This window comes from Salmo salar, unplaced genomic scaffold, assembly GCF_905237065.1.
Source record: "Salmo salar unplaced genomic scaffold, Ssal_v3.1, whole genome shotgun sequence".
NCBI lineage: Eukaryota > Metazoa > Chordata > Actinopteri > Salmoniformes > Salmonidae > Salmo > Salmo salar.
Genome location: NW_025548635.1, coordinates 34,268 through 48,527, shown reverse-complemented (window position 1 = coordinate 48,527; position 14,260 = coordinate 34,268). Strand labels below are relative to the sequence as shown.

The 14,260-nt window shown below is 42.0% G+C and overlaps 1 protein-coding gene across 1 annotated transcript in view; it reads right to left on the bottom strand.

The window, feature by feature from the left end:
* Window positions 1–5,783, bottom strand: part of LOC106591508 (vacuolar protein sorting-associated protein 13B) — a 250,288-nt gene extending 244,505 nt beyond the window's left edge. Inside the window, exons 1-3 of the mRNA XM_045712606.1 lie at window positions 5,408–5,783; window positions 4,914–5,043; window positions 2,041–2,199 (exon numbers count right to left, since the gene is read on the bottom strand). Of these exons, the coding sequence (XP_045568562.1) occupies window positions 2,041–2,199; window positions 4,914–4,925 (171 nt within the window). The 5' untranslated portion in view covers window positions 4,926–5,043; window positions 5,408–5,783. The remainder of the gene's footprint in view (window positions 1–2,040; window positions 2,200–4,913; window positions 5,044–5,407) is intronic.
* Window positions 5,784–14,260: the final 8,477 nt, after the last annotated feature.

The window sequence follows — 14,260 nt, the reverse complement described above, 5'->3', positions numbered from 1 at the left end:
GGACAACTGACCAGACATGAGGGTACGATCTCTACGGGATATCATCTGTGGACAACTGACCAGACATGAGGGTACGATCTCTACGGGATATCATCTGTGGACAACTGACCAGACATGAGGGTACGATCTCTACAGGATATCATCTGTGGACAACTGACCAGACATGAGGGTACGATCTCTACAGGATATCATCTGTGGACAACTGACCAGACATGAGGGTACGATCTCTACGGGATATCATCTGTGGACAACTGACCAGACATGAGGGTACGATCTCTACGGGATATCATCTGTGGACAACTGACCAGACATGAGGGTACGATCTCAACAGGATATCATCTGTGGACAACTGACCAGACATGAGGGTACAATCTCTACGGGATATCATCTGTGGACAACTGACCAGACATGAGGGTACGATCTCTACAGGATATCATCTGTGGACAACTGACCAGACATGAGGGTACGATCTCTACGGGATATCATCTGTGGACAACTGACCAGACATGAGGGTACGATCTCTACAGGATATCATCTGTGGACAACTGACCAGACATGAGGGTACGATCTCTACGGGATATCATCTGTGGACAACTGACCAGAGATGAGGGTACGATCTCAACAGGATATCATCTGTGGACAACTGACCAGACATGAGGGTACGATCTCTACAGGATATCATCTGTGGACAACTGACCAGACATGAGGGTACGATCTCTACGGGATATCATCTGTGGACAACTGACCAGAGATGAGGGTACGATCTCAACAGGATATCATCTGTGGACAACTGACCAGACATGAGGGTACGATCTCTACGGGATATCATCTGTGGACAACTGACCAGACATGAGGGTACGATCTCTACGGGATATCATCTGTGGACAACTGACCAGACATGAGGCTACGATCTCTACGGTATATCATGTGTGGACAACTGACCAGACATGAGGGTACGATCTCTACGGGATATCATCTGTGGACAACTGACCAGACATGAGGGTACGATCTCTACGGGATATCATCTGTGGACAACTGACCAGACATGAGGGTACGATCTCTACGGGATATCATCTGTGGACAACTGACCAGACATGAGGGTACGATCTCTTCTAACTTCTGAACAGAATAAATCAACAGTAAAACTTCTGTATATGAATTGAGGACCATGTTTAGGACTTTAGGTCCTGATTTCATTCTGGGTTTTATTTTTTTAAATTTAACTTTTAGGCATGTCAGTTAAAAAAAAAAAATAGTATTATTTCCCGGGGGAATTGTGGGTTAAACTGCCTTGTTCAGAGGCAGAACGACAGATTTTTTTACCTTGTCAGCTCGGGGGATTCGATCCAGCAACCTTTAGGTTACACATGACCATCAAAGCCATTGAATTGAACAGAATAAGAGAATGTTTCAAATCTGAATCTAAAGTAATCACTAAAATTCACATGAAGCTACTGCTCTCGCCGCATCATCAAGCACTGGACACAGACTAGGCGATGTTTGACATCAGCACTGGTGGGATCCCAGTCCGTGTCCCTGGGTGTCGCTGTTGAGCAGGAACAGACAGACAGGTGGCAGTGGGACACACGTCTAACCACGGTCGATGGAACAAATGACCTCTTGTGGGAAAAGAGCAGACTCCGATTGAGACTGACCTGACCTGCATTCATAAAGTTACCTCAGGAAAAGAGCAGACTCTGATTGAGACTGACCTGACCTGCATTCATAAAGTTACCTCAGGAAAAGAGCAGACTCTGATTGAGACTGACCTGACCTACATTCATAAAGTTACCTCAGGAAAAGAGCAGATTGAGACTGACCTGCATTCATAAAGTTACCTCAGGAAAAGAGCAGATTGAGACTGACCTGACCTGCATTCATAAAGTTACCTCAGGAAATTAGCAGATACAAAGTCATTAGCATTACTAAGTGTTATTCCTGGACATTAAAGTGTTATTACAGTGTTATTACAGTGTTATTGCAGTGTTATAGCAGTGTTAATAAGCTTTATTCCGGTTTAATTCCAGGGTTATTCCATACCTGCTCCAGGACATCCAGCTTCAGCTCCAGCTTGCTCAGTACCACATCTCCTCCCCATAGCGACAGCTGCAGGTCAGAGGGCTTCAGGTTCTTGATGTATTTGTTCACGTAGGTCATCAACAGGGGCGTGACATAGGACTCCAACATCCTGCCTCTGTCCTGGACCACAACACAACAGGGAAGAAAATCAGTCCCATGTTTTTTTTTGGGGGGGGCAAGGAGTTTTTTGGGGGGGCCAAGTCACAAACAAACACATAGTTTAAAAAAATTTGGGGGGAATAAAGCAAGTTGAGCTAGCCAAATAACATATCTGGTAACCCGAGGGCTTTCCTTAGCTAGCCATGCCTACAGCCCTTCAAAAAGCCCTCCAGTCAAGCTATGGTAACCCGAGGGGCTTTCCTTAGCTAGCCATGCCTACAGCCCTTCAAAAAGCCCTCCAGTCAAGCTATGGTAACCCGAGGGCTTTCCTTAGCTAGCCATGCCTACAGCCCTTCAAAAAAGCCCTCCAGTCAAGCTATGGTAACCCGAGGGCTTTCCTTAGCTAGCCATACCTACAGCCCTTCAAAAAAGCCCTCCAGTCAAGCTATGGTAAGCCGAGGGCTTTCCTTAGCTAGCCATACCAACAGCCCTTCAAAAAAGCCCTCCAGTCAAGCTATGGTAACCCGAGGGCTTTCCTTGGCTAGCCATGCCTACAGCCCTTCAAAAAAGCCCTCCAGTCAAGCTATGGTAACCGGAGGGCTTTCCTTAGCTAGCCATACCAACAGCCCTTCAAAAAAGCCCTCCAGTCAAGCTATGGTAACCCGAGGGCTTTCCTTAGCTAGCCATGCCTACAGCCCTTCAAAAAGCCCTCCAGTCAAGCTATGGTAAGCCGAGGGCTTTCCTTAGCTAGCCATGCCTACAGCCCTTCAAAAAAGCCCTCCAGTCAAGCTATGGTAACCCGAGGGCTTTCCTTAGCTAGCCATGCCTACAGCCCTTCAAAAAGCCCTCCAGTCAAGCTATGGTAACCCGAGGGCTTTCCTTAGCTAGCCATACCAACAGCCCTTCAAAAAAAGCCCTCCAGTCAAGCTATGGTAACCCGAGGGCTTTCCTTAGCTAGCCATGCCTACAGCCCTTCAAAAAAAAGCCCTCCAGTCAAGCTATGGTAACCCGAGGGCTTTCCTTAGCTAGCCATGCCTACAGCCCTTCAAAAAAGCCCTCCAGTCAAGCTATGGTAACCCGAGGGGCTTTCCTTAGCTAGCCATAGCAACAGCCCTTCAAAAAAGCCCTCCAGTCAAGCTATGGTAACCCGAGGGGCTTTCCTTAGCTAGCCATGCCTACAGCCCTTCAAAAAAGCCCTCCAGTCAAGCTATGGTAACCCGAGGGCTTTCCTTAGCTAGCCATGCCTACAGCCCTTCAAAAAAAAGCCCTACAGTCAAGCTATGGTAACCCGAGGGCTTTCCTTAGCTAGCCATGCCTACAGCCCTTCAAAAAGCCCTCCAGTCAAGCTATGGTAACCCGAGGGGCTTTCCTTAGCTAGCCATGCCTACAGCCCTTCAAAAAGCCCTCCAGTCAAGCTATGGTAACCCGAGGGGCTTTCCTTAGCTAGCCATAGCAACAGCCCTTCAAAAAAAGCCCTCCAGTCAAGCTAACTGCCATAGCTAGAGATGCAGGACTGTAGAGAACTGGTAGAACCAGTCACAAGGTAATGTGTGTTATAGCTCGTCCTTTATTTGACCACATGAAGTTACATAGCTAGCTGTATGATAACTAACCACCTCACACAACACCGTGTTGTTTTTTGCCTTGTGTCATGTATCCAATCAGTGTGATTTGAGTGTGGTTCATTTGCTAGCTTGCTTTGCTACGTAGTGAAACTTTCGAGTTTATCAACGTTGTTTTTTCGTTATTCACTGAGTATTTATTCCTTCGTCTCACTATCTATATATATATATATATATATACACACATTTAAAAAAAAATATATATATATAGATAGTGACACGAAGGAATAAATACTCAGTGAATAACGAAAATATAACGAAAAAAATATATATATATATATTTTTTTTTTATCATTAACTCTGCATTGTTGGAAAAGGCACCCCTAAGCATTTCGTGGTTAGTTTACGAAGCATGAGATAAATACAATTTGATTTGAACTGTGACAGCTCACTACAGCCTGGCATCTAGCTAGCTAGCTAGACAGTGTAGCCATAGAGAATGATAGAGGCCTCTTGTGGCCAAAGGGCCGTTTAAAGCATGGGCAGCACCATGAAGGGCTTCCACCATGGATTTTTTTGTTGCCTTTACCTCCCTTATCTCACCTCATTTGCTCACATTTGCTATATAGACTTATTTTTCTACTGTATTATTGACTGTATGTTTGTTTTACTCCATGCGTAACTCTGTGTTGTTGTATGTTGTCGAACTGCTTTGCTTTATTCTTGGCCAGGTCGCAGTTGTAAATGAGAACTTGTTCTCAACGTGCCTTCCTGGTTAAATAATGGTAAAAAAAATATATATATATATTTTTTTTTAAGTAGTCAAAGTAGTCAAGTGGGTGGGGATTCCTATGAGTTGTAGCCTCAATAGTGCTACCACAGTTTAAAAATATATATATATATATATATGATTCCTCTATCAATCTCTATGGGTGTAGCTGATGTATACTGTCGCTTTCATCTGGATTAAATCCAATTTATGTTTAATCTGGAATGTGGTCGGAGGCGCATTACGGATGATGAGACGCAATTGCTGAGCCTCTGGAGGCATGAAGATGCCACCGCCTCGCCGCGCGTCTCGTAACAACGCGGAAGGGCTCCGTATAGCTCCGCATTGACATGATTGGTTGACTGTAGGTGAGGGCGGGAAGTCCTGTGTAAACACAAACTCACTTCTTTGAACATCTTCCTTCACAACTGCTCTACGAAGCGCAAAGAAGTATGAATTCCCTGACTTCTGCAGAGGACATGTCACCGTAAATACCGCACGGCTAATGCAGACATCGGATTGACCATGAAGTGCCTTTAAAAAAAGGACATCATAATATTGTTGATTGGGTTCATACAATGCAACCCAGCTAGCTAGCTAGAACAATTAGTATGCAAGTTTCAAACAAACGTGTGGGCCTGGCTCGTACCATTAGTTATCTACCTAGTTAGTAGCAGTTAATAGGGCTGGCTAGAGTTAGTTCGCTAGCTGATTAGTTATTGGACTATCATTCTGGAAAAGTGTTGGCTAGCCAAATGACAGTTGAGTTGGCTAGCTCCAGTCCTTTAGCCTGCTTGCTAACGTTAGCCTTAGCTAGATATCTAGTCATTTCAGTAGCCAAAGTAAACGAAGCTTATACAACTTGCTATCTCTACTTAGACTAAATTATTTCCCTTACTTGTTTGCTGCTGTTTCAATGAATCTCTTCGGGTAGCACAACTAGTTCATTCATCCCGTTTAGCTGAAGCAAGGCACATTTGTCTCAGGCACAACGTCACTAATCAACTAAACACGGAACTTCCGCGTGTTGACTGTCGTGTCGTCATTTCCTGATGGGGGCGGAACCACGCTGTTCCCTTTCCTCGCCTCCTCTCATTCATAAAACATAGTGAATACAGAGCAAAATGGTGTAAATTTATCAAGCGCGATTGAAACACAAAACGATTGCGTTTTAAGGTTTGAGGCTACATGATCTGCATACAAGTAAGCTAGTCAGCTTCTTAAATGTAGGTTATGAATGGGTTTGATTATAATTCTAGCATGATACAGTATTTAAAATCAACTAGATTAATAGTAGGAAATGTATGGCTATAATAAAAAAATGTCTCAAAATGTTGCAAGCAGCGTACTTGGAATAGGAATAAACAATAGAAGCGACATGTGTCATTCGTCATGCAGAAATATTTAAACGTACTGCTTAGTCTTTAGATTCTCGTCTCCAGAAGTATTCAGTTGTCAACTGCTAGTCAATGTCGACATTTTGATGACTTCTCCCAGCAATTCTGAAATGTCTGATTTCAATACAATAGAATGAAAAATAGTAGAACACATAGGTCAATGCATGCATTATTGTGTTACTGTTTATGTTACATTTTCTCTGGAGATTTCAAATATAAGAAAAATAATCTGATTTAAACCACTTGATTACTACTACTAGAGCATGTTGTTTAATTCTGATGTGATTCCATGTCGTATTAAAACTTCTCCCCTATTTCCAGGTGTAGTTTTTACAAATCACACGCGATTTATTCCTCTCGCGTCCTTTTAATCATGAAATGTATGACAAATATATAGCCAAATAAATATAAAAGGACAATCAGCAGTTGCTACATCCATTTTTGGACTTATAAATGAATGATATGTACCCATTGATTCTTGAAGAATATAACTTATAAATGAATGATATGTACCCATTGATTCTTGAAGAATATAACTTAGAAACCGCCTCATGAGCTTAGTTCCACAGTCACACCCCATCAGAAACCCAAAATCTACAGAGCCTTCAGAAAGTATTCATACCCCTTCACTTATTCCACATTTTGTTGTGTTACAGCCTGAATTCAAAATGGATTAAATATATTTTTATTCTCACCCATCTACACACAATACCTCCTAATGACATCACAATACCCCATAATGACATCACAATACCCTATAATGAGGAAGTGGAAAATAATGTTTTTAGAAATGTTTGCAAATGTATTGAAAATGAAATACAGAAATATCTAATGTACATAAGAAATCACATCCCTGAGTCAATACATGTTAGAATCACCTTTGGCAGCAATTACAGCTGTGAGTCTTTCTGGGTAAGTCTATAAGAGCTTTGCACACCTGGATTGGACAATATTTACCCATTGTTATTATCTGTCAAATTGGTTGTTGATCATTGCTAGACAACCATTATCGGGTCTTGCCATAGATTTTCAAGCAGATTTGTCAAAACTGTAACTCTGCCACTCAGGAACATTCACTGTCTTTTTGGTAATCAACTCCAGTGTATATTTGGCCTGGTGTTTTAGGTTATTGTCCTGTTGAAAGATGAATTCATCTCCCAGTGTCTGGTGAGAAGCAGACTGGACCAGGTTTTCATCTAGGATTTTGCCTTTGCTTAATAAATCCAATTAGTTATTATTTTTTTTTTATCCTGACAAACTCCCCAGTCATTAACGATTACAAGCACAGCCATAACACTACCGAGTGGTGCAGCGATCTAAGGCACTACATCTCAGTGCAAGAGGTGATACTACAGTCCCTGGTTTGAATCCAGGCTGAATCACATGTGGCTGTGATTGGGAGTCCCTTCAGGCGGTGAACAATTGGCCCAACATTATCTGGGGTAGGCCGTCATTGTAAAATAAGAATTTGTTCTTAACTGATTTGCTTAGTTAAATAAATGTTAAATAAAAGAATCATGCAGCCGCCACTATACTAGAAAATATGGAGAGTGGTACTCAGTAATGTGTTGTGTTGGATTTGCCCCAAACATCACACTTTGTATTCAGAACAAAAAGTGAATTGCTTTGCCACATGTTTTGCAGTATTACTTTAGTGCCTCGTTGCAAACAGGATGCATGTTTTGGAATATTTTTATTCTGTACAGGCTTCCTTCTTTTTACTCCGTCATTTAGGTTAGTATTGTGGAGTAAATACAATGTTGTTGATCCATCACAGACATTAAAACTCTGTAACTGTTTTAAAGTCACCGTTGGCCTCATGGTGAAATCCCTGAGTGGTTTCCTTCCTCTCCGGCAACTGAGTTAGGAAGAATGCCTGTATCTTTGTAGTGACTGGGTGTATTGATACACCATCCAAAGTGTAATTAATAACTTCACCATGCTCAAAGGGATATTCAATGTCTGCTTTTTTTAAAAACTTTTACCCATCTACCAATAGGTGCCCTTCTTTCCGAGGCATTGGAAAACCTCCCTGGTCTTTGTGGTTGAATCTGTGTTTGAAATTCATTGCTCGACTGAGGCACCTTACAGATAATTGTATGTGTGGGGGTACAGAGATGAGGTAGTCATTCAAAAATCATGTTAAACACTATTATTGAACACAGAGTGAGTCCATACAACTTATTATGTGACTTGTTAAGCACATTTTTACTCCTGAACTTATTTAGTCTTGTCATAATAAAGGGGTTGGATAGTTATTGACTCAAGACATTTCAGCTTTTCATTTTTTATTAATTTGTAAGAATTTCAAAAAGCATAATTCCACTTTGACATTATGGGGTTTTGTGTGTAGATCAGTGACAAAAAAAAAAAATACATTTTAAAACCATTTCAAATTCAGGCTTGTCACATAACAACATGGATAAGATCAAGGGGTGTGAATATTTACTGAAGGCACTGTAAACTTGTTTTAATCCAATGTTTAGTTATTTAATTAAAGAAAGGTTAAATAAAAATAAATTTAAAAAAAATGTAAACAAGCTATATAGCCTCTGGTTAAAACTATCATGTTGATATCATGGATGGTCAATCCTTGATTCCACAGCTCTCTCAGCTTCATCCCTCAGCTGTTTACCAAAACAGGGGCGGGGAGTACCGCTTTGTTATTATTTCTTCTGCTGATTGCCTCTTTAATGATAAAATATATGTTTCCTTTTACGTCACAAAACGTATGACTAATATAGTCCTGTCTAGTTTGTAATTTATTCCAGAATAAAGGTCTCTGGTATCTATTGTTATATTACCATAATAAAAGCCTGGTGTCAGTTAGGGTTGTCCAACACCAGGTCCTGTTGATATATAGAGTCAGGGGTAAGTGAGGCTATTGAGCACTTAGCTGTTATCCTCTCTCAGTGAGATAAGGCTAGTGAGGACACAGCCCTAACCCTGACCCCAACCCTGGCCCCAACCCTAACCCTGGCCCCAGCCCTGGCCCCAACCCTGGCCCCAACCCTAACCCTGGCCCTATCCCTGGCCCTAACCCTGGCCCCAACCCTGGCCCTAACCCTGGCCCCAACCCTGGCCCCAACCCTGGCCCTAACCCTGGCCCCAACCCTGGCCCTAACCCTGGCCCCAACCCTGGCCCCAACCCTGGCCCCAACCCTGGCCCTAACCCCAGCCCTGGCCCCAACCCTGGCCTTAACCCTGGCCCCAACCCTGGCCCCAGCCCTGGCCCTAACCCTGGCCCTAACCCTGGCCCCAGCCCTGGCCCCAACCCTGGCCTTAACCCTGGCCCCAACCCTAACCCTGGCCCCAGCCCTGGCCCCAACCCTGGCCCCAACCCTAACCCTGGCCCTATCCCTGGCCCTAACCCTGGCCCCAACCCTGGCCCCAACCCTGGCCCCAACCCTGGCCCTAACCCTGGCCCTAACCCTGGCCCTAACCCTGGCCCCAACCCTGGCCCTAACCCTGGCCCCAACCCTGGCCCCAACCCTGGCCCCAACCCTGGCCCTAACCCCAGCCCTGGCCCCAACCCTGGCCTTAACCCTGGCCCCAACCCTGGCCCTAACCCCAGCCCTGGCCCTAACCCTGGCCCTAACCCTGGCCCCAGCCCTGGCCCTAACCCTGGCCCTAACCCTGGCCCCAGCCCTGGCCCCAACCCTGGCCTTAACCCTGGCCCCAACCCTAACCCTGGCCCTAACCCTGGCCCTAACCCTGGCCCTATCCCCAACCCTGGCCCTAACCCTGGCCCTAACCCTGGCCCTAACCCTGGCCCCAACCCTGGCCCTAACCCTGGCCCCAACCCTGGCCCCTAACCCTGGCCCTAACCCTGGCCCTAACCCTGGCCGTAACCCTGGCCCCAACCCTGGCCCTAACCCTGGCCCCAACCCTGGCCCTAACCCTGGCCCCAACCCTGGCCCTAACCCTGGCCCCAACCCTGGCCCTAACCCTGGCCCCAACCCTGGCCCCAACCCTGGCCCTAACCCTGGCCCCAACCCTGGCCCTAACCCTGGCCCCAACCCTGGCCCTAACCCTGGCCCTAACCCTGGCCCCAACCCTGGCCTTAATATACTGTAACTATTGACTCTTCAGTTAGACATGTAACTTCCAATGATGTGTCCACTGACTTGGCATGGGTTTAGTGCTAACATGTGTCCTTGCACTGAAATTATTTAAAGAGAGGATTTTGTTTCAGCCAATAGTCAATGTAACTGCTCCTTTGAGAGGATTTGTTCCAGCCAATAGTCAATGTAGCTGCTCCTTTGATGTCCAATCATAATATTAGAAACCCTTTGTCACTGCGAATATAGTCAGGCTATGCCCACTGGATTGAAGTGTTTTGACTAAAAACAATCACATTTCTTCAAAACATGAAGGGCTACAATACCAATAGAAATGAATAGCAAATGGACTGGTAAAGAGGTCTGAGAATATGTGAAGAAAAAAAAAATACTGTGCCGTTTGTGAACGCTCCTGTCGACGGCAGGACATCTGACAGCTCTATATTTGACTTTTTCCTCGAGTTTCACCCTAAATCTTCGGGCTTCCTCGTGGCGTTTCAGGCTACAGCTTAAAACCTTCCTAAGAAGGTGATTTTCCCTTTTTCGAAGTGGGAAGGAAATCTTCTGGGGCCGGTGTTACATAGAAAGGGGGTTTTAATATGGAGACATATTAAAACGTCAAAACTCACTTATACAGCGTTTGTTACGCGGGTTGTTTTAGCACACTTGTTGCCAAGCGGTCGTCACAATACAGCTTTCCATTATGACGTGAGCTATATTATGACGTGAGCTATATTATGACGTGAGCTATATTATGGCGTGAGCTATATTATGACATGAGCTATATTATGGCGTGAGCTATATTATGGCGTGAGCTATATTATGACGTGAGCTATATTATGGCGTGAGCTATATTATGGCGTGAGCTATATTATGACGTGAGCTATATTATGACGTGAGCTATATTATGGCGTGAGCTATATTATGACGTGAGCTATATTATGACGTGAGCTATATTATGGCGTGAGCTATATTATGACGTGAGCTATATTATGGCGTGAGCTATATTATGGCGTGAGCTATATTATGGCGTGAGCTATATTATGGCGTGAGCTATATTATGACGTGAGCTATATTATGGCGTGAGCTATATTATGACGTGAGCTATATTATGGCGTGAGCTATATTATGACGTGAGCTATATTATGACGTGAGCTATATTATGGCGTGAGCTATATTATGACGTGAGCTATATTATGACGTGAGCTATATTATGACGTGAGCTATATTATGACGTGAGCTATATTATGGCGTGAGCTATATTATGACGTGAGCTATATTATGACGTGAGCTATATTATGACGTGAGCTATATTATGACGTGAGCTATATTATGACGTGAGCTATATTATGGCGTGAGCTATATTATGGCGTGAGCTATATTATGGCGTGAGCTATATTATGACGTGAGCTATATTATGACGTGAGCTATATTATGGCGTGAGCTATATTATGACGTGAGCTATATTATGACGTGAGCTATATTATGACGTGAGCTATATTATGGCGTGAGCTATATTATGGCGTGAGCTATATTATGACGTGAGCTATATTATGACGTGAGCTATATTATGGCGTGAGCTATATTATGACGTGAGCTATATTATGACGTGAGCTATATTATGGCGTGAGCTATATTATGACGTGAGCTATATTATGACGTGAGCTATATTATGGCGTGAAAGAACAGACCCGGATGTGTTACAGACGTCATGCTTACGACTTAGCAATGTTTGTTAGTTGTGTTATTAAATATATTTATATATATTTTTTAATTATATAGTTAATTGTTGTGTTTTTTTGGTTTGTTTTTATTCAAGTGTATTCTTATAGGACTAACTTTTTTTTTCTTCCTCACAAATGTGTGTATTGTTATTACATATATGTACTACTAAAATATTGTAAAAATATATAATTACAAATAAATGTAAGAATATTGTTATATTGTAATGGTATTAATAGTATTACTAAGAGTAAAGCGCTGAAGGTCATTTGTTCCATTAATTCAATATTAAGTTTCTTCGTTCCTGTTGATGCACATGTGTACTTCTGGTTATCAACAAAAGGGTTACAGATTATAATCATTTAAAAACGGAAAAAATAGTATCACATAATCGCAACTTACATCATTGAAATGTCGATTATTGTCAGCATTTCCTACCAATGAAATTACTGATTAATTAATATACACACGATTATTACTAGGCCATGTCTGATTATTGTCACGATGGGACCATTGCTGTTGCGTTATTGTTTTTATATTGTTATAGACTATTACTACTGCTGTCAGCTGTTACACCGCAGTAGAATGTGGCTCAATTCAGTGCACCGATCGAAAGCGGTTTCCGTTTTAGGTTGTGCGTTTCACTGCACCTGCGATAACATCTGCAAATCTGTGCAGGCCTACGCGACCAATAAACTTTGATTTGAAAATAGGAGGAAGGCCTATCATTTTTGACGGAGTTACAACAGTACTTCCGGGTCAAAAGTCAGGCCTTATCTCTTATTATTCGTCGATCAGCTTTGGATAGGTAGGCCTCATTATAATTCTGTCCACTGTTCGTTTATTTTTATCATTTGTCCTTTTTTGGAAGTCAGGTTTTGTGCAATGTGTATTGCTGAACATATTTTCACAATGAGAGAGAGAGAGAAAGAGAGAGAGAGAGAGAGAGAGAGAGAGAGAGAGAGAGAGACGAGAGAGAGAGAGAGAGAGAGAGAGAGAGAGAGAGACAGACAGAGAGAGAGAGAGAGACAGAGAGAGAGAGACAACACTACCCCACGCTTGTTTTTACCGGAGCACTTGGACGTGGAAACAAAAAAATATATGTTTTCTTGAAAATTAGAAAATCTTTGGAGGTTTACGCATTTCGTTTCCAAGAGTTGAGACGTCTTAGCAATATCAGCGATGTTCATGTGAATAATTATTTGCGTTTACACTTGATCAAAGATGTTGTCTCCTTACTGTTGGTGGAAAGACATTCAACCATTGTCTTGATCTGGACTAATGTGAAAATAGACGATGAAGATAATCCAGATTATAATAGGCCTACATACTATAACCGAATACCAGTAGGCTATAGGCTACTAGTAAAACTGAACAATAATAGTAGTGTAATGTAATATCCTAATAATAATAATTGTAATACTTGATTTATAATAATAATAATAATAATAATAACAATAATTATAATAATACATGTTTTTCCAAACAAATGTATTTCATTTTGCATGAAAAAATGTGTTGGGAACCGTCATTGTAAGATAAGAATTTGATCTTAGCGGACTTGCCTAGTTAAATAAAGGTTAATTAAATAAATAAATGTAAAACCTTGTGTGTAATTGTGCGTGTCCTCATGCCACTGTGGGTTCACTCTGCAGCTTCTTCAATGTGTAATAATGATCAGTAGCCATCAGAGGCCGGCGGTGGAGATAAAGATAGCGGATATGACGTGTTGCCCTGCTGCTAATGCTGCTAATTGAACGGCTAATGAGCTTCTGTCAGCTGTCATATAGATAGGATTATAATTATAATATACTCTATTACTAATCACACCGTGATAGTAACAACAATAAGACTACTACTGTAGTAATAATACTGTATTAATACTACTGTAGTAATACTACTGTAGTAATACTACTGTATTAATACTACTGTAGTAATACTAACGCCATGATTGTAACAGCAACAATAATACCACTACTGTAGTAATAATACTGTAGTAATACTACTGCAGTAATACTCAGAATCATTCTCAAATAGGTCTACATGCTACTTAGACCAAGATAGTTGTATTTCTGGAATGTTCGTTTTTTATCACTATAAGTTACTACACATTACTAGGAGTTTATATATGGATTGTGTGATTCTCTGTTTGTGTTTTATAGCGTATCGTTTATTCGCTGTTAGTCAGCACCACACAAAATATAGTTTAGCTTCTGCGTGTCCACCAGTTCACGTTTTTTTTTATTCGACTATAAGCTACATCACCCCTCCTTTATTTCCAATCAACAAAAAAAATGCGATTTAAAATAACAAGTTGTCAGCCTGTGTACACAATGAAGTATGTGTTTTTTTTGTGTGTGTTAAAGACGATAAGGTGGTGGTGTAGGAAGGAGTTCTGTACTCTCCTTTCATTCCGCCACTTCATGATTAATACGTTTCTCTTTTTACGCAGCAAAGAATAATGGAATAAAACAAACACCATTTTTTTTTTTTTTTTTTTACCAATGGGAATATTTAACTTTGCTTTATTTCTAAAATACAATTTAACATACTTTAAACATTGGGGTTGTG